The sequence below is a fragment of the Apteryx mantelli genome, chromosome 3, assembly GCF_036417845.1.
Source record: "Apteryx mantelli isolate bAptMan1 chromosome 3, bAptMan1.hap1, whole genome shotgun sequence".
NCBI lineage: Eukaryota > Metazoa > Chordata > Aves > Apterygiformes > Apterygidae > Apteryx > Apteryx mantelli.
The window spans coordinates 43,803,806-43,829,578 of NC_089980.1; the positions used below are offsets into that span (position 1 = coordinate 43,803,806).

The following is a 25,773-nucleotide window of genomic DNA, read 5'->3' on the forward strand; positions in this document are numbered from 1 at the left end:
GTTATTTTATCCTTTCCACTTTCCTTCTGTTTTAATGTGTAAATATATCATGTGACAATATAGTTTGAAATCTCAGTGTAGACACAAGGACGTTACAAGCCAGCCTTTTCCAGAGGACAGGCCTAATGCTGCGTATTCAGAGGCTGATTTTTTTCCCCTTGGAAAGCAGTTGGCTCCAGATATACGGTTGGCCCAGTTGCTCTGGAGCAGAGCAATTTGTGTTGGGAGCCTTCCCTAAGCTGATCTCCCACCTGGAAGTGGAATGGAGGTGATGGTGCATCTGTCCCTTAAAATGTTGGTGGAGAAAAAGGTGGGGAACAACCTGGCCTGTCCCCTCTTCCCCCTAGAGGTCGAGGTCTTTTTTGGGGTGTGTCTGGGGGTTTGCTGACCCAAAGGGTCAGGCTGAGAGGGATCCTGCTTCAGCAAAACTTAGCAGGGCAGGTTGTATCCTTGCAAGGCTCATTCTCAGTGGACCCCTGCTGAGAACAGCCAGGATTACTGCTTCCATTTCAGCCACTTGGCCTCATGCTCCAACCTTTCTTGTCCTTCCTGAGAGACTTCTGTGAAACTCTGTTTACTCTGACAAGCTTGGTCCTGCCGTTCTGTTGTGCTGGCAACGCGCAAGCTAGTGCTGTGATTGCAAGAGAGATGCTACAGCTTGATGAGTAGTGGGGATTCATTTACAGTGGTGTCTGCTTTCTATGAATACAGCTGAGGGTCCTACTGAAGGTAACAAAAGCAAGTTATGAAGACATCTGTGAATGACACTAGATATATATAGCCTTGCATATTAAGCTTCAAGGCAGCCCGGTGGATCCAGGGAGAATTTGGGAGGGGAGGGCATAATGACATAAGACAAAATTATGACAGAGGGCTTATCCTTAGGGTTGTAGTTTTGCTGTAGACTAGTGCCATATAATGCTTCATACTGCAGAACAAGGGTTAGTTTGAAATATATTTCTACCAAACCCAGAGAGGAAACAATGATGATGAATTATTTTGGCACTGGAATGGTAGCAGAAAACCTTCAACTCTTGTAGCACTGAACTTCATGCTTTTGCTGTGGAACTTCCTCATATAGAAATGCCTCTAAGCAGGTGGCAGGAAAGGGTTAAACAAGATAGGAGAACATATGGGTGTGGGATGGCTAAAGGGAAAAAAGTATGCAGGCTGAAAGACTTAAGGCTAGAGAGATTGTATACCATGCAGGGTACAGCAGAGCAACTTAGGGAAATATTTAACTGGGAGCAAGAGCAGCAGATAAAAATTCTGATTCTCCATGGGGTAGCTGGAAATTAGCTTTTGCAGCAAAGTCCTGTTTGCAAAGGGAGAATAGAGGCACCAGCCAGCAAACACAGCCCAGAGAAGTTGAAGAGAGTTAATAGGAGCTTTGCTGCAGCAGGGCCCAGGACCCCACTGAAATACAGACAGCACAGGTTGAGGGGAGGATGTGGTACAAGATGGAAAGGAATGGAGTCTCTCTTTTAATCGGAGCAGGGATTTTTTGGCACAATGAACTGGGCCACAGTACTGTGAGGGATGCTCTGTGCAGTGTGTGTAGGGTAGAGGTGTGATGGCAGGTCTGCTGAGAACAGATCCAAGGGCTGAGACAGCACAATGAGGGACTACCATCTGGATTAAGGGATATTGGCAAAGGTTATACAGGCATATGACTTGCTCCTCTGCCCTGTTTGTTTGATGACCTTTCATGTTGATTTCTCTTGATAAGTCACTATTTCACTTAATTTAAAATGTATAAATATACTGTATATTATGTACACACACACACATTCCTACATATGTGCATACACACTCCTACATATATGCACATATATAAGTGCACACACATATGCTTGCACATATATAGGTTTCTGCTTGCTGCTTTCTTCTTGTGTGTTCAACAAGAATCTGCTGCCCTCCAGGCAGGGGAAGGTCTCTCATCTGCTCAGCTGTCTCAGTGAAGCTTAGACTGTCAGTTTCAGTATTTCATGGTGATCAAGCGATGGCAGGCATGTTCCTAGGAGCCCTGCAGATGGTGAAGGCAGGGGAGGCTGAGGATTTCCTCTGTTTGTGCCATCATATTGTTCCAATAAACACACTGTTTCTGTTAGTCAACAGTTTGGATAGTAATAAGCCTACAGTGATTTTGCCAATGAAGTGCCGCCAAGCTGGAAGGACAGAAGGGGTGTGGAAAGAAGGAGGAAGTAGCTTCCTGCATGCCCAGTGCTCTTGCCCCGGTGCTGGGCGGCTGTCACAGGCGGGGGAGCCCCAGCAGCAAAAGCAGCTTGCTGCCGTTCAGACCTGTGGCCGCTCTGCATCACTGCTGCACGGTCAGTGCATTGGAGCGACACCAGTTTACACAGGCCCTCAAGGGCAGATCTCCTCCACTACTCAAGCCAAACTCGCCCTGGGTCTATGCTGCTGGTGGATTAGACCAGTGTAAATCTGAGCACTTCTGTTTCCCAGGTGACTGTGTTTAGAGCATTTTTGTCATCCCTGTGGCTTAAAAAAAAAAAAAAGTCCTTGAAGCTCAGCTAACCTTTGGGGAAAAAGTGGGTGCTTGGTTCAGCTTTAACAAGTTGTGCAAAACCTGTGCTTGGTTCAGAAGGCTTACTAAGGCTCTTTGCTTTAAACCCTTTGATCATCTCCTCTGTGGCTTGTTGATTTGCATTGTATTTCACTAATGGGAACTAGAGCTGTGACACTAGAGTCACCTGGAAGCCTTGTAGCAGCAAGATGGGGAAGTATATTCCAGGGGACTCTCACTGAGGTGCCAATTCTTAGATGCATTTGTGGGTTTCTCTGTTCCTTGAAGTGCGACCAGAGTTTTCCCCTTGAACAAGCACAGGTGTCCCACTGGGCTGCCCCATCACCTTCAATATATCACAGCTGCTCTGGTGATCACATGAATGCTTTTGCAGTAAGGAGCCAAGGGCTGTTCATGCAGGCCTCCAGAGCTGAGGCTTTTTTCTCCTTATGAAATCCTGTTCTTCGAGAGATTGTCTTTCCCTGTTGTTGGTCAGGGCTACAGTGGAACATAGCTGTTGTTTCAGGACAGGAAGCTTTTCAGCTTTTCTCTGGGAATTATTTTTCCATATATTTTTCCACTGCACTGGTCTCTGCTCATTTTTCTGGCTAGAGTGGCAGTAACAGGGCTCTGCTTTGAGTCCTGCCAGGAGCAAAGAGCCGCAGAGAATACGGTTTCCCTGCTGCTTCAGAGGCTGTTCCCTCTGGGTCAGGACTGAGATATGTTGCTTTGTAATTTGGGGAAGAATTGTATTTCCTGCCGAGTGTGCTATGCCTGTTCTAGGGAAGCATGCTAAGAGCCATACAAAGCTTCAAGGCCCTTTCTGACATTGCTCAGTAGTTATCCTGGCCCCCTGCAATGTAAATCATAGTCATCAGATTTGCTTAGACAGGCACAGAGCAGCTGTGATTTCACCAAGTTCTTGCTTTAACCATTTGCTTATACTCTATCCCTGGAAGGGATGAGAGCAGGGGAGTCTTCGGTTCCCAGCCTGTACAGGATAGTCTCACAGTAAAGCTTCATATGTTGCTCTTCAGTCCCTAGAGCTGCTAATCCCAATAAGACTAAAGGTTTTAAAACAGCAGTTGATACCAGCCGCTCAGCAGATGGGGAGAATTGCTCAGATTTCCATCCCGTGACACCTTTGGGTCTCTCACACCTGGCGCTGCTGGTTTTTCCTGCCTCTGGCTCAGGAGGCTGCTCTTCCACCCTGCCGTGAGAGCAGCCACCCCGGTCAGTGGGCGACAGGGGCTGCGGTGCTGCTTGTTTCCCTCTTTACCTCTTCTTGCCTTTCCACAGCTCCTGCTCAGGCCCAAATCATCCATGCTGGGCAAGCGTGCGTGGTGAAGGAGGACAACATCAGTGAACGTGTTTACACAATTCGGGAAGGGGACACACTGGTCCTGCAGTGTCTGGTCACGGGACATCCCCGGCCACAGGTAAGCTTTCAGTCTCACCTGTCACCCATGCTCCCCATGGCATGTCTCTGCTCTCCCCACATAGAGGAGAATCGCAGGCAGCAGGGTTGCCCAGCATGTTGGAGTTGGCTTCCTCTTTTTCATTCTTTCTGGGCTTCTTAACAGGTTCTGCAGCACAGAAGCTGGGTTTCTTGCCCTTTAGTGGCTGCAGCGTAAGAAGAGACTAGAAGTCCTTTACAATACAGTGGGTAGGGATGCCCTACAGCCCATGCACTAACAATTTAAACTACAAAGTAACAAGCTTTGCTTTTGTGGATTATGGTCTCAGGAACCTACCTAGAGATTCTTGTGGTCTTCAGTATGTGGAGTCCTAAAAAGGCCGGAAGCCAAGGCTGAACCCACTGTACAAACCACTCTCAAACCATATCTCTCTCTACAAAGCAGGCACAGCCTGAACAGGGATAGAGCAGTCTTTCCCCACAGGCTGGCCGTAGGAGTTGGTCCTTCATGATCCATCTGTCTCTTAGTTTCTCTAGATGTGAAGGCAGTGGGAACCTGCTTGGGGGAATTTGAAAAGTTGTTTGTAGTGCACTTGACTGAGCTGTGCACAGAGTCCCTTGGTCACTGCTTTTTGCCACTGACCAGAGGCAGATTCAAACTTGCAGTGCTGGATATGTCCACTCTGTGGTCAGAGTCACAACTCACTGGAGTGGTATGGAGCTGAGCATGGCTACCTGCTGTAGCCCTTCCCCAGGGTCTCCAGCAGGTTGCATAGCCTCAGGCATGTGCAGTCAGCTCCCCACCCTTCAGATACTTAAGCAGCCTGGTTCAATGCTAGTGTGTATACGTCTATAGAGATACTGGAACAGAACATGTGTCAGCCTGCTCTGGGACAGAGTGTGGTAGGAGCAGTGGCTGGCACATACTGTAAGGTTGGATGTGCCAGAATACACCCAAGGGAGCCAGCCACACTATGTGTGCCTTCTTGGCCCCCTTCCCCAACCCTGCCAGTCAAAGACATTTGTGGTGAGAAGCCATACATCTGCCTATGCCAATCATCCCCTCCATGGACTTGCTTATGAGGAGATACTTGGCTGAAAAGAGGTGACAAAGGAGAGGGAGAGAGACTCAGCCAGCAGAACTGGAAATGGATTATTCATCAAAGCATACCCTAGAAACAGTAAAAAGAAAATGTTCTGAGCCAGGCTAGCCAAAACGATCAGCCTAGGCCTGTGACAGTGATGGGCAGAGGATGGCTGTCTATGGCACAAACAAGAAAGACTGCAGGGCTGGTCCTTCCTGTGGAAGTTGAGAGTGTGGGAAGATTCAGGCAGGTCATGGGGTTTCGAGCCTGGAGCAGAAGAAAAGATTGCTGGAGCAGAGCCTGATGGAGACAGCATGCTAGTGAGTGACACTGTGGTTTGTCACTGCCCAGACACTCATGGGGACACCAGAGTGTAGAACCACACGTGACCATGGAGGCTGGAGCCAGCTCACATAAAACATAGCATGTGTCCTATCTCTGCTCTCCTTCCTCATGGACAAATTTCTCCCCTAACTAAACTTTTCTCCTAACCTTTTTTAAATCTTTTCTTTTCCCTTCTATCAGACAGTCATTAAAGCTTGAAAATGTGGCCAAAATACTTAAATGAGATTGATAAGATTAAAGAGCTGACTGAAGTGTCCTTGTGAACAGGAGGGACAATCTGAGATACTTGGGGCCTTCATACAATTTTGTAATAAGCCTACAAAGGCTAAATAAATCCATGGTCATTAGCTGAGAAAATCTGCTCAGTCTGGTGCTCTGGGAATGGGATGTAGACACACCTGCTTCTTTTAGAGCATCAGCATCAATCAGGTGATGACAATGAACTTTAGGTGAAGGCTAGGGTGGGGTCAGGGTATCTGCTGCTTCTCATCTGTGGCCAACGTTGAATGAAAGTCCTTCTCCTTTCTGTTGGCTGATGTTGCTGGATCTCAGTCCCAGAAGCTAGACAGCACTGCCATGGGAGACAACCAGAATCACCAGCCCTGAGAAAGGAGGTTGTTGACTTAGGAGACCACTGGGCTGAGAAAAGCCATCTCTCTCTTTCATTGTCTGGGCTGCAGAAAATGACAGAGAAGCCTGTACCGCTACTGCTCAGGCTGTATCTCCTTACAAACATGAGAATAACGGTTCAATGTTTAAGCATGCTGTCCTCTTGCCACCATTCACCGTAAAATACTATATGACTATGTTGGCCCAACAAGCCAGGATCTAAAGACTAAAACATGTGACATAAAGACAAAAAATGCAAAATAGTCCAAAATCTGAAGGGATTTTTTCTTTTCTTTTTCTGTATCTTTAAGAAAAAAAACCAAAGTAAAAGCTTGTGCACTGCAAAAGGATGACTTGCAAAAATAACACACAAAGGGATTCCTTGAGGGAAGGGGCAAGAGCAATAGCAACTGCAGTTGCACCTCTTACTTGGAGAGGCAAACAGCTGAAGTAGCCTTATTATCCAGAGAGAGGCAAAAGGGCACTGTGTGAAGTGCAGTAAAAGCTCTGTAGCTGTGAGCTGGTGTCTGTTGTAGATTCAGGCTTATCGACCATACGGGCTACCAAAGCTTATTGCTGAAACTCCTGTGCTGTGCAGGTGGTGGTTTTAAACTAAATTGCTGGGTTTACAGGACCAGAGCAGGAGTGGCAAATATGCAGTGTGGGTCTGTTTGAATTAGGGGATTATAGTGGACACTAGGATGTGGGGGTTGGTGATGGGTGAGAATTGACAGCTGGTGTATCGAGACATATGGAGATCGGCAGTTGAACTTGGGTAAGGTCTGGCAGTAATGGGCTTTAGGGTCCATTTGTGTGAATTCTGGGGAGGAAGGGAAAAGGAGAAAAGGGAGTGCTGCTATCCTCTGTGATCTCCGGTTTGTATTGCTGATAGCTTGCATTTCTCTCATTCTCTTCCTGCAGGTGAGGTGGACCAAAACCGCTGGCAGTGCCTCGGACAAATTCCAAGAGACGTCGGTGCTTAACGAGACCCTTCGGATTGAGAAGATCCAAAGGCTGCAGGGGGGCCGCTATTACTGTAAAGCAGAAAATGGGGTTGGGGTCCCTGCCATCAAGTCCATTCGAGTAGATGTGCAGTGTAAGTCATTTAGTGGCAACCCAGACCTTCCCACAGTTCTACTGTGTGTCTCTGCCTTGCTGCGGGGCTGGCAGGGAGCTGCATTGCCCTAGCACCATACGTACCCAATTCAGGAGCAAAGGGACCAGTGAGATGTCTCCAAGGTCCATCTCCCCAAGGGGGTTAGGTCTGCCTAAAGAAAAAGATGTCTTTGCCTGTCCGTGTAAACCATGCTTATCTATATACCATTATCCCTGTCACTGCTAGGGGGGTTCCTAGCACTTGTCTGGGGTGTAGTGTTGTAGATGGCTTTTGCTTTCTTTATCTCCAGTTTGAAAGTGGCTTGCTCTGCTCTTTGAAATCAGCAGCACCTCGAATGCCTAAAGCGCCCCTGAAACCAATGTCCTGCTCCCAGTAATGCCACCTCTGCAGGATGGTGGAAATGGAGTAAAAGATTCTGGGATGCACCTAAGGAGGCTGAGTTGTGCATAAGTAAACATGAAGGAAGCTCTGAGGACCTCTCAGTTTTAGTAGTGACCCAATGTTTCTCTGGCTGGTTGTGCTGCCTCTCTCTTGGGCCCTGGAGATGCCCTTAGTGACTCTTCATCTTGCCATGGATCCCATGTTTTAAAGGTTTCTCATGCTGTGTTAATGTTTATTCTTGGGCTGCTGTGGCCAAAAGGGAGGAAAATTAAATTTGTCCAGTACCCTTTGCATAGGAGGAATCAAAGATCTAATGTCTAGGCCACTTTTGAGGAGACATGGGGAAGATTACCAGTCTGCTCATTGTCTGTGGCTATCAGCTGCTGCAGTTTCCTACAACCCTGGTAGCACCAAATACACCTGCTCACTGTACTGCAAGGGCCTTGCCATCAAGAGGTTGATGATAAAAAGATGTGAAGTATAAAGAAGTTGGAACTCTCCTTTCACCCCCACCCCGTTCCCCAAAATCCTTCTAGCAAGCCTGTCTTCTGTGCTGAAGTGCTCTGTGGTTATCTCTCAGCAGAGCAACCTCCAGGTTTCACAGCCCAGGTACCTGTCTGGAGTCTGGGCAGAGTTTTGCTGGCAGCAACTGCTGCCTGACTAGGTTCCTCTTGGGCCCACTGTCTAGCCCTGAGATGTGAGATAGTGCATTCAGGCAAACTGCTGCCTTCAGTTTAGATTTGGTACCCTCCCAAAGTACCCCATAGACTTGAACATCCTCAGGCTTTGGTAGACTCATGATCCACAGTTGCTTTATGTGGATTGGAGAGGCTCCTGTTTTAAGCCAGCTTTGCCTGCTGCTCTCTGTGTTGGTTTTAGCATCTCTTTTCCTTCCTTGCCCTACCTGCCTTCCTCCTTGCCCCCTACCCTCTTGCCCCACCCTGTGTTGGAGGCAGTGTAGTGTGAACACAATCCTACAGTCCAGGAACACAGATTGCTTCAACTGCAGCTCATGACACATTGGATAGGATGAACATTTCTTCATGGACATCGAGTAGGTCTGTTCTGAGGAGTCCTGACACCCACCTGGATTTGCTTGGCTTCTCTGCCCGTTCCTCCTCTTGCCTGTGGTGGAAGCATTTGATTGCTCTCCATTGCAAAAGGAACTTGCTTTTCTTAGTCCTCAGTATGACATTTTGCCAGGGCCTGTGTCTCTAGGAACAAGTCTTTGGCCTCAATCTCTCTTTATGTGTTGTGGGCAATCCCTTTACTTCTGGGATGTGGACTGGAGCTAGAGCGATGTAGCGTCCCATGGTGCCTTGTGCAGCTCTGACCTGTAGAACTATGGGGTGGCCAAGGACTTTCTCATACTAACATCTACTCTGCAGATGGACTTGGTAACGCACCTCTGTTCTGCTCGCTTGGTTTTTGGGGAGGAAAGTCTATTTTCTGCTAGTATTTGCTGTAGGTACAAGGAAACACATAGGAAAAGCCACAGTTTTTGTTGAACACTCACCCAGGCAACCTTCAGCCGAATGAACCAGAATTTGAAAACAAATCCCTTCTTTCCCTGCACCCCGATTCGTAGTTAGAGGTAAGTAATCACTCTCATGTGAACCTTGGTGTTCTTGCCAACCAGTGCTAGTGCTCACTCATACTTTCAGTATTAGGTGGCAAGCTTGTATGGAGAGCACCATTTGGTGCAAAGAGGATATTAAACTGGAAGCACTAACCTGTGTAGCAAGATACTCCCTTGCCCCTAGTGTGCATCAAGTGAGGCTTTTAAGCACTGGTTAGACACTGGCAGAGAGGCAGCTGCTGCTGCTTGGAGTATTTCCATGTGGGAGGGAGGAAAGTAAAGAGAAAGAAAGAATGGATGTTTACAAGCTTATATTGTGCATGAAACATCCCATGTGATCATCTCCATGAGCAGCCTTGGGCCAAATTTATCATTTGTGCAGCTCACTGACATCAGTGTTGTTCCTTCTACATCAAGGACATGTATATCATCGTAGGTCTTATTTTAGCTTTTCTCAGGAGGGTTAGGCTTAGGGCTGACTGGTATTAAAAAAGACTGAAAGATTTGATGGAGGAAGGGTTTAGCAACCAAAAGGAAGATATTGTTTCCCTTTTGGGGAGTAGCTGGGAGTGAGGAGACCTGGATGGGAGGCCTCTTCTTTGAGGGGCAGGGGAAATGTTTTGCTCTACATCCTACTGAGAAAGGGGAACTCGGTGAGGTGGTAACTGCAGTTACTCATGTAAGGATGAGCAAATAAAGGGGCAGTAAGAATAAGGAAGCGGGGAACAGGAGAGGCTGTGCCCAAGGTCCTGGTCCAAGAGAGTTTGATTTAAAATTCCATCACCTTATGGCTGAGTGCAGACAGCACTGTATGGAGAGGGGCCTTTTTTCTCTACCCACAAATGTTTTTCTTCCATGTTGTTTTTTTCTGCCTTGTCGATGTTCAGCTAACAGCTCTACTCATATTGCTGAGCTGTGGTGTGGTCAAGTCAACAAATCTCAGGTCCCATTACAAGTGCTGTCTTCCAAGCATACAACTCGTTAAAATATGCAAATCCACCAGTCCACGCTTGTGATTCAGCAGGGAACACGCGTTATTTGGATGACATGTTAACAGAAACTCATCCTTACCCTCCTACTTCCTCCATTCTTCCTGGAAACCAGATTCCAAGCTTGCAAATCTCTTAAAAAAAAATCTCTAATTTTCAATATCTTGAAAATTAAGTGGCACAAGACAGCGGGAGATGATGGGCATATGTTCTCTCTGGCAACATGTGCAGAGGACAGTGCTGGCAGCACGAGGGCAGGCTGGATGTCTGTGCTTCATGTTTTCTTGCAGTTGAAGATGGGGTTGCAAGGTTGCTGAATATGCAGAATTGCTCCATTGAGCTCAACAGGCACCTTACAAGATATGCTTTAGGGCATGAGGACAGATTGCTGTTTTAATGGGCCATTTGGCCCAGTCTTGTCAAATGGGATCTTTATGTTTAACCCCAATCAATCAGCGTGATTCTGGGAGGAGAAAGACTCATATCCTCTGAGGTTTTCCTCATGCTTCCTTGACTTTCCAACACTCGTGTCTGGTGTAAAGAGAAAGCTCCCTTTTTATAGAAAGGCAGCCCTTGGGGAGCAGTGTGCCCTGGGCTCAGACTGCTGGGTGTATGCAGAAAGCATGCTCTCTGCAGGGCTATTGCTTGTGTGCTTGCAAATGACAAGGTAACTGTTGATCAGGTCATGATGGCTGTGTCTGTTGTGGGTATGGTAAGGGAGGATTTGGGAAGAGTTTTTTTGTAAAGGGAGAAAAAAGAAAAGAATCTGATCACTTTAGGAGTGGGTGATGGGATCACAGTAAGCAGAAGCTGGTGAAAAGAGGGAGAGTCAGTGCAGACCTTGAAAAGGAGAAAGTACCCAGAGGTTATTTTAATAGGAAAAAGAGAGAAGCTGTACCCAGGTATCACCATGTTTTGCATCTCGTGTTCTCATGGCAGACACCCCACCAGACTTGCTCCTGTCTAGGAAATGACTCTGCACCTCAGCTCCTTGATCTTGTCCTGATTTCTACCCCCATCCCTTGACCTGAAGGTTTGTCATGTCTTTTGGGAGGGCATCTCAATGCCATGGGCTTAGACCCATGATCTCAGGAGGGGCCTGGGAATTGGAAGGTGGGAGCAGCAGGAATGAGGATGCAGTAGGGTTTCCTGGGATCCTTCTGGCCTCTCACTGAAGCAGAGAGCTGTGATTTGGGGTGGAGGGTGTCACTGGGGAAGGTGAGGCAGCCTGCTGGTCTGAGAGGTGTGTGGTGGACAGTTTGCTTGAGGACCACGTGGGAGCTGCAAATCAGAGGGTGCTTTCTATTCTCTGAATGTTGTGTGGTGAGTGGGAGAATTTTGGCTTCTCCTGTCCGTTCCCTTTAGATATCGTTTGTGCTATCTGGCCTCAGATCAGCTCTTAATTCAGCAGTTGTCATTGGCCAAATGCGTGGGAACTTTACCTCTCCCCATGGCCCCTGGAGTGCCATCTGCTCTGCAGGCTGTCTGTGCTGTCCAGCTTCACTAACAACTGCTGTGGACCTCCTTACCTTCCTTCCAGACCTAGATGAACCTGTTCTCACTGTTCACCAGACCATCAGTGATGTACGTGGCAGTTTCTATCAGGAGAAGACTGTCTTCCTCCGCTGCACCGTCAACTCCAACCCACCAGCTCGCTTCATCTGGAAACGGGGAGCTGAGACGCTTTCCCACAGTCAGGACAATGGGGTGGACATCTATGAACCCCTCTACACACAGGTGAAAAAAAGTATACCTGCAGCTTGTGTTGCACATCTCGGTGATGCAGGTTCTCCATTCTGGGTGGTGTTTCTCTCCCTGCCTGGGTTAGGATGGTGGGGAGAGGGTGGTGGTCATTGCAAGGAGTACTGTCTCCAGAGGGCTAGTAGTGCATACTTACAGCGTGCAGATCTCCAAAGAGCAGAGCAGCAGGAGGGAACGTAGCAGCCAGGAAGTCCCTGCCTTGCCAGCCTGTCTCCCTCAGAGCAGGTCACAGTTTACATGAAGCCAGTTGGATGACTGAGACTATTCACCAAGCAGTACCTGGGATTGGGTCTCCTCTGTCTCCCAGCACTAACCTTTTTCTTAACTGAGCTCCAAGCTCCATCAATAGGGAAAAGCGCCTCCTGTTTAGCAGTGCGAGTGAATGGTAGGAATTACTATAGACTTCATGAGGCAAATAATGAAGAGCTCTTCCTAATGGCCGCAAGTAATGCAGGCAGCCTAACTACATGAGTACTTTCTCAGCGTCTCCCTGTGATAAGGTATTATTCCAAGTCCTTTCTGCTTTTCCTGCTTACCTATGCTGGATTTGTCCCTGCATAGCTATGTTACCCCTGGAAATGCCGCTGTCTTCACAGTAACAGGTCTGCCAATGAAGTGGGAGAAACAGGGGAGCCTTTCTTTTGCTGAAGCATTCTGGGCACATTATCCTGGGCTTTGCTCCAGCTTTGAATGCCCTTCAGCTGCTAACCAGCCCTAGTGCTTTCAGTAAGGCTGTTGGATAGCATGAGGCAATGATGGGCCAGAAGGGAGGGCTGAAAGGGCAGTTGCTGGGGCACCCATTTCATCCCACGCACCTCTCTGTGCGCCCAAAGCTGGGTCCTGAGCACATTCTGGCTGAGTTTGATTTCTGAGCAATGCCCCGGGCAACCTTTCAGTTAATGTAGTCATGTTCATATTTTATTGAAACACGCCAACCCTGTAAGTCATGGAAATGGGCAGTCAGATGGAAACATTCGGGGGGTTAGGAGAGACAACAGAGCTGCAGGTTAGCAGCAGATTTGCAGAAGTGCTGTAGGCCAGCGCTGCTGTTTGTCCCTGAAGAGAGCTTTGTCTAGTTGGGTGCTGTGTGGCATCCAACCAGGACGTTCTTGGCCTTAGAGGAAGTCACCATGCACTCTTCCAGCTTTCATTAAGCTCAGTGTGATTACCAGGAGACATTGCTTAATGAGGGGATGTCTTAGGACTTGAGATATTGTCTTCAGCTAAATAAGGCATCTGGCAGAAATTTACTTATATGTTAATTAGCATTAACTTATAAATGACCCAGTGTCCTGCAGTTCCTGTCAGGCAGTGTTCCTGCCATGATGGGTCATTCCCAGCTCTGAGAGAGTGTGGTAGGACTGCTACGCTCACACAGGCATGCCCTTGTGGTCCTCTCACTAATACCAGTGTAAACCTGTGAGTTTGGGTTGAGAAGAGTTGTGGTTAACAAAAACACACTCTCACTGTTGGGAGAGTAGAACTGGAAAGGAAATGAAAACTTTACTGTATGAGCTTTTTAAAACTGATTTACAATGTAGGTTTATACACATTTACCCAACATTTACTAATCAATAAACTGAATACATATGACCCTGTGCAAATCACTAGCTGACATGCACATTGTAAATGCCATCATTTATGTGGCATAGCAACCAATCTCAGGGGATGAGACTTTCATAGGGTTACTCGTCTCCTAGGTATTTATCTTTCTAATTTACCCAGTTCAGATCCTTGTTCTCTGAATATTAGCATGAGCTCCTTGTCCTGTCGCTTGAGGTTGTCTCAAGAGGATTTGTCAAGCTGACATCTTCTTATGTTGTCAGGCTTTTACAGAATGGTTTCTCCAAAAGAAATTTAGACAAACAAAGGCAGAAGAATAGCGACAAGCTGTCATGGAAGACATATGAGTTGCAGGGGGTGCAAACCACAGGAAGCATCTCAGAGCTTTCCACATCCTGTAAATATAAATTTACAGAATACATCTATGATTAAATTAACAGCTTTATTCTGTTTCTACAATATGCCAGTAACTGATAGAGTGCCAGAGTGTGAATTTTTTCATCACCCATAGTATAAGAAAAGTCTGTCGATTCAGTGCAGTCACTCTGGATTTATGCCAGCATGAATGCGATTAGAATCTGAAGAAAAAGAGATCAGAAAGGTTTGAAGGTTTCTTTAAACATTTCTCTGAATTATCTTTTTTTTTTTCTCTACTGCAAATTTTTACAATTTAACTGTTGAACATGCCATATTTTGGTCAGCATTAATGCCTGAATCTGCTCTGGTTTAGCTTGGGTTTGCAATGTTGTGACCCCACTGACTTCATTTGGGTTCCTGCTGTTTCTTGGTGTGAGAACAGGGTCTGGTCTTGGACATTTAGGGTTTTTCAAGTTCTGCAAGATGATTCTGACAGCAGCTGACAAGAAATTATGCCTAAACATGTTCAGCAGTGCTTTCAGGGTTACATGAAGTCAGTTGCTGGGGGTGTTCTGAGCACTTCTGGAGAAGGAATTATCACTGCAAACATTTTGTGTCTCCTTTATATACAGCTAGGGAGGCTTGGAGCCTGCACAGCTCTCTGAGGTTTCAATGAGAGCTGCTGGTAATCTGGCATCTCTGGGTTAGGTTATGGATTTGCAATGATGAACTGTGCTTTGTGCACCTGTGTCTTTGTCCCCTTCTTTCCCAACTCCCAGGGTGAAACAAAAGTTCTGAAGCTGAAGAACCTGCGGCCCCAGGATTACGCCAGCTACACGTGTCAGGTGTCCGTCCGTAACGTCTGCAGCATCCCTGACAAATCAATCGCCTTCCAGCTCACAAACACCACAGGTAAGAGCAGCCACGAAGGAGCCTCAGAGCCCTCTGACAGCTTGCCTGCTGAACAGCTATTACCTCTCTAGGCTGGTAACGTTGCACCCAGTCTAGGGCCTACAGCAATTAGTATATCACCTCATGCTTACATCTGTGGGGGTAAAAAAAGAATCCTTAATGCAGAAATTTTTTGGCCGGGATACTTTAATTTCTTTTAACGCTGTGTATAGCTGGTGCCTTGGCCAGGCCTGTCATGAGATCATTAAAACAGACTACAAGTAGGTGTTGAGGCACTATATAGATTTTAATCCAGACACTTTTATTTATTTATCATTTTAAGTGACTAAAAATAGATTTGATACAGTGTGGAGCAGGGCAGATACTGCTGAAATTCTTACAAATGTTTCATTTATGAGGGACTCTTGCCTGGTTTGCAAGACTGCACTCTGGAACCTCCCAGTTAACTGGTTCTGCTGGTGTTGATGTTTGTGGAAAGCAAATCTCTCTGGCAACATACATACTACATACTGATATGCATGCTGGCAGTGCTTGAATGAGCCTCCAGTCGTGAACAGAATCAATGTGGTGCCTCTTGCTTGACCTGCCATGACCAGTTGATAACTAAATATCACATACCAAATACTTGCAAGGACATGACTGCAATCCATCCATTAAAAAAAAAAAACAAAAAACCAGCAACAAAAAACCCCAAACCAAAACCCTCAAATGTGTTGAATATTTTCAAATAATGAATAAATGTCAGAAAATTGCTTCGGGCTCTGGAGTATTTCATGATCAGAAAGAGAGGCAATGTAGTTGTTTGAATTATTCACCTCTGTCTAATATAACACAAAGCAGTTTGTATCCCTTGTGTCATCTTTGTGCAGTGGAAGCAGAACTCTTTTGATGTCGCCAACTGTTGATGGGATATTGTTAGTACTGTATAAATTATGTTTATTGATCTGACTGAGCCCAGGGCGCCCGACAATGGTTGCATCACTTTATGTAGAAAGAAGAAAATAACGAGCTTAAGAAAAAGTGAACTATAGCTAATGTCAGGAAAAACTATTCTCCTTGTAGTAAGATCTCTGTGAACATGTCTTAAGTAACTCATGTCACTGCTTGAGTTCATCTCAAAATGAGACTATAGAGAATGCTGGAATATTCCCTTTAAAAACTTAACTTGTACTGTTGAAGAAGAAAGGGATCTCACACAGCTGTTCTTTCCTGTTGTGTCTACCTTTGAAGAGTTAGAAAATCAAATTTTTCTTTCTGACCATTCTTCCCCGCTAGCCCAAACACAGGGTAACTATCCCTCATTTTGGTCTAACCCCTTCACTGAGTAAACAGGGAAAATGTATTTTCAGGCTGAAGCCAGATCAGAAGCCAGTATATAGCTGAATTTACACCAGCTTCTTTGGTACTTACCTAAGCTCTGAACTTGGTCCACATAGCACATGCATCTAGTGCTTTTTTCTTGTTATTTAGGTTTAAATGCATATTTCTGCACAGTTACAGTGCAGCTTGTTACAGCAATCTCAAAGGGACTATGGAAAATGTTCATGTTCATAGCAAATTGTATTCAAAGCTGCTGGTGAATATGAAACTGGCATTGCACTGTAAGGAGGGTTTGTGTTAAATATTTCATGGTTGTGTTATCAGGCTTACCCTATAGGTAGTATTGTGTGTAGATGAGAAAATATTTAAAGAAAAATATTTAATTTTCTCCTCTTTCCACATAGATCTTTTCTTTCCCTCTTATGGCTCGTGCATTAGCAACTTCCTTAGCTGTGGCCGTGTCCAGAATTCTGAGCAGCTTTGCTCGCGATGTCTCTGCTTTTGCCACCGAAGAAGGCCCAAAGGGCGCTAAGGTGCATGGAAATCAATCTTTTAAATATTTATAGACCCAACTATTACAGACCTTGAGGAGAACTGATGGGTCAGGTCATGTAGGGCCAAGGGAATCTTCTCTTCCCAGTTTGTTTGCTACTTCTTAGCTAGTTCACTTTGGCTCCTTCCGCAGTGGCCTTTAGACAGATTGTAGGCTCCAGTGTGATGTGCTTCTCCCCTGCTCTGTGTCTGCAGGTTGGTCCATACAGCCGGGGATCAGTTTCTGATGTGCAGCCTTAATGTGGAGGAGGCTTTTGCCTTCTCCTCTTCCATTCTGCTGCTGTTTCGTGGCTCCAGAGCAGCGGGGCAGGTCCGGCAAGATTACAGGCCCAGTTCAGTGTTGCGTTATCGTTGCTTGCTCTGATGGGGTTGGGCTGATATTTTCCCTTCCCTTGATTTCTGTGAAGTTAAGCAGCCCAGCTGGTTAATTCTTCTGCAGTTTTACTGCAGCAAATTGGACTTCAAAGGGAATTGAAAGTGACTCTTTGTTTTTAATGGTCCCCTTGCTGCTCGACAGTCTCCGCCAGCAGGTTTTCTTCGCCAAGAACAAAAGGATTTGCCACAGGTTACAAATAAATGATATTCATCGCCTGCATAACAATGTCTGCATACTGTTAACCTCCGTCCACTGACAGGAGTGGGAGTGGGAGCCCATGCAGGCTCCTACAGCCAGGGCTCTAGTTGTGGCATGCTGCGGGAGCTTGCTACTTAGAGCTGTGTGGGCAGCACCTTTGCTGGTTCCCTGTCCCCCGATACATGCACAACCTGCCCTGAGGCGATGCTTGCCCCAGCATGTCACTTTTTTTTCATGTTGCCTTGCCCAGAACATGTCACTGCTCAGCAGGATGAGTGTTGGTCAGATATGTGCAGATCAAACATTGCAAGAGCCCTAAATATTAGCCAGGACCTGACTCGTGCTCCCTAAATCTCATGTCTTCCCTCTGGACATAGACTGATCTCAGTCCTTCTCTAGCTCTGACTGGGATGGGGGAAGATTCCCAGGCAAGAGGCTGCATCTACCACCATGTGCTCTTAGCTGAGACCAGTTCAGCATCAGAGGGCAGGAGCAGCTCTTCGGTATCAGTGAGACCCAGCTGACAGCCTGTTAGAGGCAGGAAGATGTCCTGCCCGCCTATGGCAAGTTGAGCCACTGTGTTTTTGGGCTTCGCCAAGTCACATGAAACCACTCAGAGCCCAGGGAGGACATAAAAATCCTTCTGTTGCTGCTTACTGCACACCAGCCTTTGGACACTGTTTCAAAACTCCAGCAAAGAGGCCTGTCAAAGGCGCTGAATACAGGCTGTGGCCCCTCAAAATTTAAGGGCTCCAACCAAAGTCCTCAAAATGGCCCATACAGCTGGCAGGAGAGCATTGCCTTCTTCCTTTGGCACATCTGGCCACATCTGGCATGAACAGGGTGTCTGCCATGGTGAGCGAGAGGACATTTGATTTGGTTCGCCAAAGCAGTATGCCAGCATAGCAGTAGTTGCACTGCTAAATTATGGTGCTTGTGCTAAGGAGAGAGCAGTACTCCTTGCCTTGTTTGTATGGGCTGTAATTCAGAGATCCAACACAAACCCAGCACAGCTCATTAACGCAGGGTCCAGGGAGAGGAGAGACAGAAATAATGATGCTGTTAAATCAGGCTTCATGAATATGGAACAATGTCTGATTTTGCATTATTATGGCTGTTACTTGAAACATACTTCCCTGCCTTTGTGCGGAGGACTGTTACTTTCTCAGTTCTGTCTGGATGGAGCCAGTGATGGGGCTGACAAGGGCTTTAAAGAGCTTTTCATGAGGTGAAATGGAGAATACAAAGGGAAGCTTTTTGGATCAGTTCTGGAGAGGGATGGACGGGGGGAGGAAATATAGTGAGAAGCATGCAGAAATAAAATAAACCAAAAATCAGGACTAATGTATCCAAAGAAGGAGAGGTTGTCTAGACATTTTGGATCAATCCCAGTTGTTGAACTACAGCATAAAAGAGGATCCCCAGGACCTGTACCCCAGGTCTATAGAAAAGTGTATGTGACAGCTGTGGAGGTGAGTGGGAGTAACAGTGGGTGCTGAGCTGCTGTTCGTGGTCTGTTATGGTGCAGGCAGGTTCTGTCCTTCCAGGTCAATCTCTGAGCTTAGAGAGCCTTCAAATGGCTAGTGAAAGCTTTGCCTCTCAACAACAGCTAGTTGGGTGTGAGAAATGGAGCAGAGTATCATGATAGGTTAGCTGAAGTCCTTTTTTATTGGGAGACCTTCCTCAAAGCTCCTTTTTGGATGGCACCTGTACATGAGAAGAGTGGACTGATCCTGACTGATCATGAAACCAAATGGATGCTGGGATTGAGCATCTGAGCCTCTGAGACTGTCCTCTGTCCTTCACCTCTCTTGGGGTGAAAGAGAGCCTCCTTGCAGCCTCTTCTTGCTCCTCCCCAGCTGAAGGAGGCCCTCTGCTCTTCCCCATGGTCCCCTGAGGCTTGGGGCTCCTTTCTTCTGGTTTAAATATGTCTGCACTGTGCTGTTCTTCTGCCTTCTCCTTCTCTGTCCCTGTTGGTGTCTGAAATCCCAGAGATGTTAAAAGTAGCATGGGGTAAATTAGTTTAGGGGAGTGTGTCTGAGGAGTCCCCTTTCCCTACACTACTGCTCTTTTGAGCTCAAGTGGATCTCTTGCTATTCAGAGCAGGCTGGCTGCAAGTATTATTGGCAATCTCATGGTAGAGGCATCTGTCCTTGTGAGGTATGTGGTCCGTTTATATACAGATGAAAGGCGAACATGAGGTTGAGAACTGTGTGCAAATCAGATGTGATCTTTCAATCTGGGCATCCAATTAGGAATACTCTTCTGCCAGGTTTGCGCCCACTAGCAGGGGTACATTCCCACAGTGCCAGATGGTCAGGCAGGAGGAGCCAGTGCTCTGCCCTCACCTCTCTTGGGAGGGTGACAACTGTCCACCATACACTGAAATCCCAGAGAGCTTTCCAACAGTCTGGATCAGGCCCCGAGATGCTAAGCTCAGTCCATGGCTGCAACTTCCTGTGCCCTGTGACAATGAATCTCTTGTTTTTGTGCCTTTTTTTTTCTTCCCCAGAGCACACTCAGTCCAGTGTCCTGGTCCTGCCCAAGGTACAGGCAGATTAGTTTTTGATTCATGAAGCAGTGTTACAGCAAGGGAGATACAGGTGCTCCAGTAGGAGCAACCAGTTGAATTTTTATTCCAGTGCTGCTTCTGCAGGTCCTGCTTAGAGTCAGGGGTGTTAAATACAGAAAAAGCAGAAGGCACTGTGGTATCTGCAGAGGAGTGGGTTGGAGTGCAGTACAGGAAGGTAATGCCGAGCCACTGTGGCTTTCTGTTGCCCTTCTGCCTTGCTGCAGTTGTTTGTATCAGGAGTCAAGAAGTCTCTAGCCTCTGTTTTTTCACTGCCTAATTTTGTCTGGTTGCCATTTCTACCTGTGCAAAGGAGATTTGTTAGGCTTTTCCTCTGACCTGACCTGACTAGTCTTGATTCTGGACCTTGCTTGCTTCAGCCCTTCAAAGAAAGTGTTGTGACTGGCTTTTGATGCTTTTTGATGCTTTTAAAGTCCTAAGCCCTGGAGGACCTGCTCTGAACACTGTTAAAATATTACTTAGACCTAATTGTGCCCCAGTGCTAAGCACTGGTTGTGGAATGTTTCAGGTATCATCTCCATTCTGGGTCTGTGTGAGGTTCTGCCCGTGCTCTTTCCTAACTGTAACAGAGGTGGCTGCTCTGACACAGAGTTATGATAATGATGATGCTTTAAGTTCACAAATGCTATGTATTTGTAATGAATTCATGGATCCCTCCAGCTCTTCCTGCTCAAATCAGCTTTCTTTAAGAACAAATCCTAGAAAGTATGAAGCTGTGCACAGGCAGGCGGGTGGGTCTTCCTCAGGCTCAGAATTGTCCCTCTTTGTTCTCTTCCAGCCCCACCTGCTCTGAAGCTGTCAGTCAATGAGACACTGGTGGTCAACCCTGGTGACAACATCACCATGCAGTGTTCTCTGATAGGCGGTGACCCACAGCCAGAGGTGGTTTGGTCTCACTCGCCTGGCCCAATGCCTCCCAACAGCCTTGTGCAAGGAGGCAACTTTAGCATCTGGAGGATCCATGTGGAGGACTCGGGCTACTACAACTGCACGGCCATCAACAATGTGGGGAACCCAGCAAAGAAGACAGTGAACCTGCTGGTGCGATGTAAGTTGCTCTTTTTCTTGAAGGATGGGTTTTCAGAGTGGAGGGGCTAGATTTACATTTCTTCTGATTGTTCTTGTACAGCTGAGGGTGAATGTGATATTTAGCAGAGATTACTAGTCTGGAGAAGATGTTATGCAATCTCCTTTGCTCCCAGACCTGCAGCTGTTCCAGGGCTGCTTGGACTGTAGCACTATGCTCGTCTGGAGAATGATTCTAACCTGCCAGATGTGAGGCCCTGGGGATCTTTTGTGGGATCACAGCGGGGTGAGATCTTGGGACAGATTTTGTGCAGAGGTGTTGCCTTTCTGAGGAACAAAGGACTGGTGTCCTGTCCCTTGCAGGACATTTTGCTGTTCCTAACTGGTTTTGCACTTGTGTTCCTCCCAGCCATGAAGAACGCCACATTCCAAATCACCCCTGATGTGATCAAAGAGAGTGAGAGCATCCAGTTAGGGCAAGACTTGAAGCTCTCATGCCACGTGGATGCTGTCCCCCAGGAGAAGGTTGTCTACTCCTGGTATAAGAACGGGAAACCAGCCAGGTTCTCAGACCGGTTGCTTATCACCAGGAATGACCCCGAGCTCCCACCTGTGACTTGCAGCCTGGAGATTATTGACCTGAGGTTCAGTGACTATGGCACCTACCTGTGTGTGGCTACCTTCCAGGGAGCACCCATCCCTGACCTCAGTGTGGAGGTGAACATCTCCTCAGAGACAGGTGAGCCCTCTTGGTGGTGGCTGGGGGCCTCAGAGAGCATGGGCCAAGGTTGGCGTCACTATCTGCCCCCCACTCAGTCTCTCGGGTTCTTTTGAGGGACCTCACATGAGTGTCTTGGACCCAAGTGGGGAAAACTACATCCTCAGGCAAGCATTTGACTGTGATTGGAGATGGGTAATAGTTACAGCTCCTCTGCCAGTTGTGCTGTGTCCTGACAAGGTCTCCCTTTATGTTTTCTTCCTATGAGAAGTCCAAAGTGCAATTCAGCCACAGCCACAGAGACAGCTTTTTAGGGTATGATTGTTCAAAGAAACCCCCAAATGTGGATATATTGTAAAGGAAGAAGGAGGGAGTGGAATTTCACTCAATTTCCAAAGTCCCTTTGGTGAGAGGGTTCTAAAAGGGTATTGAAGCTGCTCTTCCTTCTCTTTGGCATTGCTTATGAGGAATGTCCCTTTGTCAGGGCTGTGTCCAGGAGAATGGTGTCATCTGTTGCAGCAAATTCTGTGAAGAGCTTTAATGTTTTCTGGAGCAGTTGTAATCTGTCTTGGGTACTCTCTGCAGGAGTCCAAACATTATAAATGCCTCCCCTCTTTAAAATCAAGATCAACATTCACTGCTCCCCCTTCCCATGGCTTGGTGAGAACAGGACTAAGCCTTAGGTGTGTGTCAGACACCTCTGGTGACTGTAATACAGGGTCTCAGGCCTGCCTCTGAGCTTCTGGTGAAGCAGGGGGTCCAGCTTTGCTCTCCGTTATATCCTTCTCATCTTGCAGCCTTCCTGGGACCTCAAGGGGATGGCACAGAGCAGCCTTGGACTAATAATCTGAGAGCTCCCAAGGGGAGCCAGCTGCCTGCAGAGTCTGTCTTGAACCATCACAGAAAGTTTTATTTTAATCTCTGGTTGTATTGAGCCTGTTAGTCAGGCTGATCCCAGTCTTGATTCTGGACCTTGCTTGCTTCAGCCCTTAGAAGAAAGTGCTGTGACTGGCTTTTGATGCTTTGGGAATGCCCTGGCTTTCAGCAGAAACACTTGGGCCAGTCCGCTCTCAAAGGGACTGCACCAAGCACTCATTAGCAGCCCCGAGACCAAGCCCTGACCATGCCATGGACCTGTCAAATGCTGAAGGCTGGCATTCCCTTTCTGCTAACAGCCCTGGCAGGTAGGGCCATGTCTGTGCCAACCAAGACTGCCCTCACTGAACTGCCAGGGAACAAAATGGGGAACCCAATCCTGGGTACCAGTGGCTGGCTCAAACCCGACTTTCCCAGACCTTGCATGGCTGCTGTCACCAAGAGCAATCCTTTTTGCCCAAGATCACTAGATGGCAGAGTGCAGTTGTCTCTAAGACCAAAAGGGTAGGAGGTGGTGGGAGGGAGGGTTCGGAGATCCTGGATGTCCCCACCACAAACCTGGGCAGTCTGTTGGCATAGGCCCCAGCTGGACACTGCCTAACAGAAAGCGCCTGCGATGGCGGGGTTGCCCCGCACTCTGGCCCTGTCAGCCAAGGGTGAGCCCCACGTGGGTGCGCCAGACAAGGAAGGGCAGGAGAGCAGTGTGGAGCATTTTGAAGCTCCTCTTCAGCAGCCTGGGCCAGCAGACCCCTTTGTGGCTGTCCCTTCCAGAGAGGCCCTGCATGCAGCGTGACCAGCAGCAAAGGCCCGTTCAACCTGCTGCATCCCCGTGGGAAACAACAAGCCTCCTCTGATGTGTGGGTCCCACATGAAAACCCAGTGGGTTTTCCCCAGGGGCCAAATTGGAGGAGGAGGGTGCCAGTCATGGCCCCATATTTCCCTGCCATCTGCTTCTGTTCAGCTAGCGAGGCCTGAGCTTGCCAAGGTGGATCCCTCCACTGAGCAGCTCTGAGGAGGTGGCTTTAATTAAAAAAGATCTTCAAATGCAATTTACAGCTTTTCCCCATGAAGAAAATTGCCTCTCACCAGGTGAACAGCCACTGGCAGTGCCAGGCAGCAAGAGCGCTGTTGTCCCTTCGCATCGTGCAGGACAGGATGTGATGAGATTCCCTAGCCCACAGGAGACCTGCAAATTGAAAATGTGGCCTCTCTGTTGCATAGGGGGGTCACTGCTGAGGGAGACTGGGCTAGAGCCAACCTAAATTTGCTCTTAAAGCAGCTGTGGGCTGTAATGTGTGCAATTATTGTCTCCTTTGCTGGAGCTGAATTGAATTAATATTGGTCAGATCAAATTGTTATGACCTGTGTAGTTCTGAACTTTGTTTTAAAAGGAAGTGAAGTACTTGGCCCATGAAGCTGTGGAATCATCAGTCCAAGTGTCACTACTGTCAGCTAAAAGACTTGAAACAGGAGCTTTCCAGAAAATGATTGCTGCTGTATTACCGCAGTGGACTGTTAACTCTGAAGCCTAATACAAATACTATGTCAACATTACATGGGTTTAAGCATGAACATCCACTTCCTGGGTTCTTGGTGGAGCTGGGGGCATGAACAATGAACCAGTTCCCACTGAAACCCCTGCTCCTTTTAGCTGCAGTCCTTGGATTTCTTTTGAGCTTTATCAGCAAAGTTTTGTTTGTCAATTAATAAAGGGCCTGTGCCTTTAGCTCTGGCCCCAGCCAGACAGCAGTTCTGCTGGATGAGCTGTTCTCAGCCTAGCCTGGAAAAGATGCACAGGAGTGGTCTTTGCTGGGGCCCATCTCTCCCTTAAGTGAGCCAGAGAAAACCAATGCACTGTAAATCTCAATGTAAAAGTAAACAGACGTTTAACAGAACTGGCTCCTTGCTGTGGCTTAGGAGGGGAAAGGGGTCCTGGATGTCTGACAAGGCTGGAGATGAGATCTACAAAGCATTAATCCTATAGGCCTTGGTTCCAGACCAACCCATGTGAGAGAACTAGATGCCTTGGCAGATGTGACTTTTCTGTCTTGGCCAGAAGAGTGAAGTTCCATTCAGGGAAATTCACTGGCCAGAAATGGAGAAATGGATCAAAAAGGCTTTTGCCTTGGGGTTCATTAGTGCTAGCCCTCTGTTTGACAGCATTTTGCAACTGATGAGGTGGGAGCTGAGGAATGTCCCAAAACAGCTGGCCCTTGTTGTTGGCATTGGGATGCATCATTGGAGAAGCTGGGATCTCCTTTGGTGCTCTGCAGCTCCAAACCCTGTGGGATGACTTACAGGAAACGTGTCCCTGTGAAGATTGTACTGGTACTCCCAGTGCCATGTTGAGTAGAAAGCTTTGGAGTTCAGGTCTTTTGGGGTGAGTGGATGCAAGCATCTCTCAGTGTTCCTTGCTGGCTGGAAACTTAGTGTAAAACCAGTCCCTTCTTGTTATCTCCATTTTAGTGCCGCCAGTCATCAGTGTCCCCAAGGGTCAGTCCACCATCACTGTCCGGGAGGGCTCCAGGGCTGAGCTGCAGTGTGACGTTCGAGGGAAGCCCAAGCCACCCATCATCTGGTCCCGGGTAGATAAGGAAACCCCCATGCCTTCAGGGACAATGACGGTGGAGACATATGATGGGAAGCTGCGCCTGGAGAGTGTGAACCGAGAAATGAGTGGGACCTATAAGTGTCAGACAGCCAGGTACAATGGCTTTAACGTCAGACCCCGGGAAGCCTTGGTGCAGCTCAACGTGCAGTGTGAGTATAACCATGTGGTACTGGAGCGCTGGTCTGAATGCTTGTGTGCACAAAAGCCTGTGGACTTTCATTGCTGCTTTTGGGCAGGGTTGACCTTTCTAACCAGGGTTTAGCAGAGACATCTCTTTCATTTGAGGGTCCCTGAACAGTTTATATTTAACTGGCCTGGCTGCACAAGGCAAGGGCCAGCATGGATAAGTGATAGGGAGGAGGATGTTGTGTGTGTTCATACACAGTGCTCTCCATTCCCCTCTAGGTGGATCACCTCAAAACAGCTATGCCAGGTGTTTGTGTGCATTAAGTACATGCAAGATACATTCAGGATATGTTAGTAAGATTGTAAAGTTAAGCACTTTGTATCAAATTGTATCAAATGGGTGTTAATTAGACCATTTCCACTCCACCACCCCTTGTGTGACTTTGTTTCCCCAGCTGTCATTTTTGTATGTGCCTGAACCATTTTGCATGAATATTCCCCTGTGAGGGGGAATCACCATCACAACAAAATCAGTGTTAAGCAGACCCTAGTAGGGAATGCATAATCCCAAATGGTTTCCATGCAGTAAAGCTGCAAGTAACAGAAAACTGATTCTTAGCATGTGGTGTATTTGGTGATTTCAGTAATGCGTGGTGCTCCCAGCCCCACTTGCAGGTGATACCTGCACATGAAGGAGAAGGTAGAGGGAAGGATGCTGCAGATGTCTGCGCTGCATGA

At 47.4% G+C, this 25,773-nt stretch overlaps 1 protein-coding gene across 1 annotated transcript in view; it reads left to right on the plus strand.

Annotated features, from left to right (window-relative positions):
• The window catches only part of MDGA1 (MAM domain containing glycosylphosphatidylinositol anchor 1), a 147,376-nt gene that overhangs the window by 42,018 nt on the left and 79,585 nt on the right, over nt 1-25,773 (plus strand). Inside the window, exons 2-8 of the mRNA XM_013943794.2 lie at nt 3,827-3,966; nt 6,905-7,079; nt 11,590-11,786; nt 14,510-14,642; nt 20,457-20,726; nt 21,114-21,443; nt 24,765-25,058. Coding sequence (XP_013799248.2) covers nt 3,827-3,966; nt 6,905-7,079; nt 11,590-11,786; nt 14,510-14,642; nt 20,457-20,726; nt 21,114-21,443; nt 24,765-25,058 — 1,539 coding nt within the window. The remainder of the gene's footprint in view (nt 1-3,826; nt 3,967-6,904; nt 7,080-11,589; nt 11,787-14,509; nt 14,643-20,456; nt 20,727-21,113; nt 21,444-24,764; nt 25,059-25,773) is intronic.